The sequence below is a fragment of the Toxoplasma gondii genome, chromosome IX, assembly GCF_000006565.2.
Source record: "Toxoplasma gondii ME49 chromosome IX, whole genome shotgun sequence".
NCBI lineage: Eukaryota > Apicomplexa > Conoidasida > Eucoccidiorida > Sarcocystidae > Toxoplasma > Toxoplasma gondii.
In genome coordinates this window covers 3,043,999-3,049,998 of record NC_031477.1, presented here as the reverse complement: position 1 = coordinate 3,049,998, position 6,000 = coordinate 3,043,999, and the positions used below count along the sequence as shown (strand labels likewise).

The 6,000-nt window shown below is 51.6% G+C and overlaps 1 protein-coding gene across 1 annotated transcript; it reads left to right on the top strand.

Annotated features, from left to right (window-relative positions):
- Positions 1-641: 641 nt before the first annotated feature.
- TGME49_289180 (thioredoxin family redox-active protein, putative) lies at positions 642-4,315 on the top strand. The gene is made up of 4 exons (XM_002368312.2): positions 642-1,630; positions 2,098-2,201; positions 3,281-3,344; positions 4,256-4,315. Exons 1-4 carry the CDS (start codon positions 1,224-1,226, stop codon positions 4,305-4,307), a joined length of 627 nt encoding a protein of 208 aa, XP_002368353.1. The 5' UTR covers positions 642-1,223; the 3' UTR covers positions 4,308-4,315.
- The last annotated feature ends 1,685 nt before the right edge of the window (positions 4,316-6,000 follow it).

Genomic DNA, 6,000 nt, shown 5'->3' with positions numbered 1-6,000 from the left:
CGTTCTGGGAGTAATCCTCTCTTAGACTAGATTCTGTGTAAGAGTTTTCTGCTTCTCCTGCAGTTCCTTTCCCACGCATCAGGAGATTCCTGCTATTACACGTTTTAACGGCGAGAGGAAACGACTACGCACATATGCTACTATGATCAGTTCGGTACCATCGTTCTGGGGGCGTACACCTGTTTGTGAGACAGAATTCTTTCTAAGCCTGTCCTTTGGAGGGCGTATGACGAACTGGACCATTGCTTAGATCTTCGAGGTCTCTGTCCACCATGCAAGTTCCTATGTCGTTTCTTTGATCTTTCACAACTGCCTCCGGTGCTGAATCAGAACAGGTAAATCTATTCAGGCACGCTTCCTTTCGGAAGAAGCTCAGCCGACAACCACAACAACCCGGAAATGCGTCTCTTTTCTGTGTGGAACAGTCCCGCGATGTTTCCCCATTACAAACGAAACATAGTGGACTAAGTAAACACGAGTATCCGGCGTAGGTTCCAGTCTTCATAATGGCGATTGTGGCAGTAAAAACTGGCGAGTCGCCGTTGCATGCAAGTGCACACGCCTGTCTCTGGTCTGCGTGTTGTCGAGCGGAAAGCTCTTTTTCTTTACCCGGGCTTCCAGCTGTTTTATCAAAGGAAGCGTCCACTGGATTTCTCTCTGTCTCGAAGTTGGAAAGGTGCTGACAGAAAAGTCTACTTGTCACTCTGCGAATGCACTCGAAATCCGTTCTTTGCTGGTGACGTCGTCGAACGAGCTACAGCAGAAGCCAGCTCGCTTTTAACGACTTTTCTTGGGGCAGCCGAAGATGACCTCAAGCAAGAAGGCACAAAAATTTCAGACGACTTGAAAAGCGTCAAAGAAACAATTTCACAGAGTCGATCTGTCCAGTCTCTGCAGTTTGCCCTTTTACGTCGCTGAGCGTCTCGCTGCAGCTTGCACGAACACCGCTTCCGCTTGCTCGAGGTTTTCCTGCATGGCTGCTCTCTTTGCTGTTTTGCTTTTCAGGTCACACGCGCCGTTAATTTCGTGAACCACACAGCGAATTCAACTCTCGTCACCATTCGTTAGACCACAGGGCTTTTTTCTCGACTGAATTCCCTCTGTGACGCTCGATTTCCGGCTCTCGCTTCGTTTCTGCAAGTCGTTCCGTGTTCGTGTCTCCGCGCGACTCTCCGACGCGGCCTCCGTTGCAGTCTCAGTTTTTTTCGCCGTCAACCGTCACCATGGGAGTGCTGTTTCTTAGCCGCGACGTTCGCCTGGCCCAGTGTGCGTCTGAGCCATGTCCCGCCAGCGCCAGCCTGCCTCCGTATAATCCGACGGTTCCTCTGCCTCCCGAGAGCGACTCACTGGTTCTGAGTGCTCCGGCGGCTTCTCCAGCATCATCGGAAAAGGTTTCAGATGCCTCCGTCTGCTCCCGGTCTTTGTGCCTCGCCCCGTCTGCTCCTGCGCTTGATGGGAAATACGTCGGTCTGTTCTTTGGAGCAGCTTGGTGTCCCGCCTGCAAGTCGTTCACCTCTGCTCTTGTCCGATTCTACAACTGCCTGAAGCCAACAGGCATGTTTGAGGTCGTTTACGTTCCTCTCGACCGAAACGTAAAGGAGTACAGAGGCTTCGTGCAGACCATGCCGTGGTGAGGAGCCTGAACTCGAAGGAGCTGTGAGAGATCCTCGCCCATGCTCAGAGCCTGCGCGCGTCTCTCTCCAGGGAGAGAGGTCGGGAAGCCAGCGAACTCGGACGCGGAAGCTCTGCGGCCGGCGGAGTTGTCTGCTTCTCGGAAAACAAAGATCACCTGTGAAGTTCTTTGCCTCCACTTGAAACTGTCGAGTCTCTCTGCTGCTGTGAACGATCATCAAGGCGAGGCTGTCAAGGTCAGCCTGGCTGGTGACACACGCCGTTCCCCGAACGATCAGACCAAGGAGAGGACGAAACGCGTCTCTCTCCCCAGTGTACATGAAGTCCGTGGATGTGAGTGCATGTTGCGCGTCGTGTCTTGTCCTCTTCGGAGACAAGCGTCGAAAACTTCCGCTCCGGTGTGGAAGTCTGGAGAAAGGAGTCAAGTCAGAGACGCTCTTTCTCTTCGCTTGCCTGTTCGATCAGGTACGCACTTCCTCTCAGGAACTACGGAGATCTTCTGCGAAAATACAAAATCAGGTCTCTTCCCGCGCTCGTGCTCGTCACTCCCGATGACGCCGTCATGACGGGTGAGACAAACCTTCCAACGCGCGTCTGTTCGTCCCCCTTCTTCGTCTACGAAAAGCCTTTCTGAGGTTCCACCACTGCCAGTCGCCTCTCCTCAGTGTACACTGACACGCACAGATCGGCCTAGCTCTTCCACTCGGGGAAGAGCAGTTGCAGCCGATCCCCCGCAAGTACGGAAATATGCGCTGCGCTGTCTTTACCGGAGATGAGACTGCGTAAGAGGCTTGTCGTGCATGCGTGTCTTCTCCGATGAGAGCCCGGGTAAACATCGGCTTTCTTTGAAAGACGCTTCCCTTCTTGCCGTGAGTACTGTCTCAAAGTTCCAGAAGCCATGTGATCTGTATAGGACAACAGGACAGTAGACCGAACCTGCGATCGAGAACTATATCTTGGATGAGTGTATATTCGCGGCTACATGCCCATCAAGCATGCGCATTTTAGATTTTCCATGAAATCCACTTGGAAGAAGAGGCTTGATAGTGCTGCCGTAAGTACATAATAGACAGTCCCAGCAGTAGCGCCCCTCCCCCCTCCCCCGCGTCTTTCAAGAGGTGTGACGCGTCCGCGAGCGACGCCGATGCGAGTAGAAAAGACGCACGATGGAGAGTCTTAAGAGTGATGTCCAGCCACTGACAAAATGTCTTGGCGGGAGGTGGAACCGGTGAGTTGTGGACTTTGGCAGGAATCCTGCGCGGCAATCACGGACTGCAGAAACAGACCTCACAGACCCTGCCCGCCAGCAGTGCGTGTTTTCATCACTGACGCGTTTTCTCCTCTTCGTTCATGCAAGACTACGCGCGCAGCAACCGTGCAGGAACTGCGCTTCGCCGACAGAGGGAAAACGGAGACATGCCACAGACAGCAGGAAGCGACGGCTAGCGAACGACCAGTCGATGTGAAAGGTCGAAAGGCGAGACAGCCATCTTTTCTTTCAGCTTTTACGGAGGATTTGGGGATGCTTCTTTCCTTCGCGTTTTTCTCTGGATCTCGACTCCTGCAGTCTCCCTCTGTTAACGTTTTTTCAAAGTTGCGTACGCGTTTCCTTTGCTCTGGGTCTGCCAATTGGCTTCTCTCTGCTCAGGCGACGCTGTCGAACTCGTCAAGGAACGGAACGCCGGAGAAAAGTTCACACAGATCTTTGAAAGGTAAGGCGTCCTAGATTCTCTGTCGTGTGTCTTTCTTCTTGCGTCTTCCCCTGTTTCTCCCAGTTTTTGCCCTCCTGTTTCCTCTCTCTCGATGTCGCTTTTTTTGTTCCGAAGTTTCTATTCGCGCCGGTTGCCGCTGTCTTCCCTCTCGTGCCCTCGCTTCCCCGAAGCAAGGAGGCTCACGGCCCGTTTCTTTTTGCATGCGGTCGAAGGACAAGCTCATGAGCGAAGCTCCGACTGCATGCGTTCAGTTCTAACCGTTACTGCTCTTTCAAACCTTCTCGCGCTCTCGCTGTCTGGCTCGAATCACGCGTCAGCTGTTTTTCCTCACTCGCTAGAACCGGAGACCTCTTTCGATGTCCACGAACGGAGGTCCACATTCGCTTCTCTTCCATTGCAAGGTCTGTGATACGTTAACATTGACGCGCATGCAGTGTTGAGATTCAGCGAAAAGCGGCTTCCTTTTCGAGCAGGAGACGGCGCGTGGAGACACTTCCATTTCTGACTCCCCCGAGAAGGGGGAAAAACTTGCCTCAGCTGAGATCCTCCCTCCTCGCCTCCTTCACCGTGTTTCCTTCCTTCCTTGCTCTCCTTTTTCTTGTCATGTTTTTTCTTCTTCTTCCATTTCAGCCTTTCTCTCCCGATTCTGAACCCCGGCTGCGACACAGAAATTGTGTTCTTGTAGATTGTCAACGCAACTGGCCTGTGGTTCCGTTTGTTCTCCTGTTGCCAGCTCTCTTCTTCGCAGCTTCTCCTCTCCTCCCCTCTGCGTCTTGCGACTCTCCCTGCTACCGGTGAAACGCTTTGGAGTGACGCTTCCCTCCTCTGCTTGCCTTCTTCTCTGCCGCACCCGCTCCAACGGAAAAGAGACACAGTTTTTCCCTCCGCGTCTTTTTTTCTGTCTGTTGCAGATTCAGTGGTCCGGCGTCTCTCGGCAATCGCTTCCGAACTCTGTTCTGTTAAACTGCAGGTCTGAGTGTCCTCGAGCTGTGGGAAGAGCCTTTTTCTGTTCCCTCTCGCCTCTCTACTTTCCGCTGTCGAACGCGTCGAAACCGTCCAAATGCTCAATTGTCTTTTTAGGACGTTGTGGACATTCCTCACATTCGCCAGGCCTCCCTCCGGCGACCCTTCATTCCGAGTCACAGACAATAAAACGCGCTTGCAGGCAAAAACGCATGCCCTAAAAGAGCACACCCTTAAAGACGCATGCAGTCGAAAGCTTATGCATGCACTGACGCGGACGGCTTGTCGGTGTCTCCAACGTCTTCACCTTTTGCGATGCTCAGACATGGCACTCTTGCATAAACGGCTTCGACCTCGCACCCGTTCTTCGACGTAGCCGTCGATGAAGAGAGTTCTTGACACGTTTATATCAATACATGTACGCAGCTGTTCACCCAAGAACAGCAAGTCATCCAAATGATCGACCAGAGCCTCAGGATGTAGAACAGTCAATCGTGTGTGTACTGGAGTAGATCTGTTCATTTGCCAATGCACATTTAAACAGAATCTGAATTGTTACAGATATATCAAAGATGCAAAAGGTTAACTTCCTCTTCAACCAGGGGGCGCCGGGTGAAGGACAGATGGCATGTCCGTTCAGAGATTCAGTTTCGTTTCACTTTCTACAAAAGTCGGCAAAAAAAGCACCAAGCAACCCCCGAGAGACGAAATCTAAAGCGCAACAGGATCCGTCGGTCCTGTTTCACTTTTGCTCGTTACAAATACACCTGCATCTGCTGCCGTCCGCTGTCACTAATTTTCTCTCCAGTATAAACTGTGCTTGAACTGCTAACCACCGTCTGGCGGTCGGATGCGAGAACCATCTTTTTCGAACAATGTGAATGTTTTTCCCTTGTCCGCATAGCTCTCTTACATTGGCCTTGCTGTGTATATTGGAATTCGTTTTTCGATTTCCTCAGGAAAAGAGGAGAGTTATTATGCATGGACGCCGGTGTCCGCGTCTTTTATCATTTTACTGCGCGCAAGAGGCGTCAGCGTGTGGCACGGTGCCTCAAGGCAGATCTACCCAGATCTATCACTCCTGAAAAGCAGCTTTGCTCAGGCAGAGGAATTGACTGTCGTCCACGGTTTAGTAAAGGAACTGTCACCGTGCAACAGGCCGAACACGAACGCCTTAAGGCGCTTGAAAACAGAGAACCACAGTCAGTCTGTCTGTACAGTTCTGTGAGGTTAAGCACTCAAACACAAATCCTGCATGTTTGAGTGATGGCGAGGTAAAGATGTAAAGTGTTGAGAGCAAGGTGCGAGTTCTTCGTCCGATGAAGTTTTCCAACGCCTATCCCAATTTGCCTCTGCTGTACGTGCGGCGAACTTTCTGTCTTTTTCTTGTCTTTATGCGTGACGTTTGTGTGCAGAGCAAAACTGTGCTCGCTTGTGTTCTCTCGTGTCTTCTTTGTCCTTCTCTAGTGGCCGCTGCATGCCTTTTTCCTCGCTTTCGGTTTCCTCTTCACTTTCCCCTTGTCTTGACTCGTTGTCTGACGTCGGCACTTTTCGATCTTGCTTACAGGATGTCTCTCTCGAGCATCTCCTGTTTCTTCCTTTCAGTTCCTTTGTTTCGCTTGTCTCGTTTTCCCTTGCTTTTTTCCTTCAACCTTTCTTGCTTCATATATATATATATCTGCTCCTCTCATCT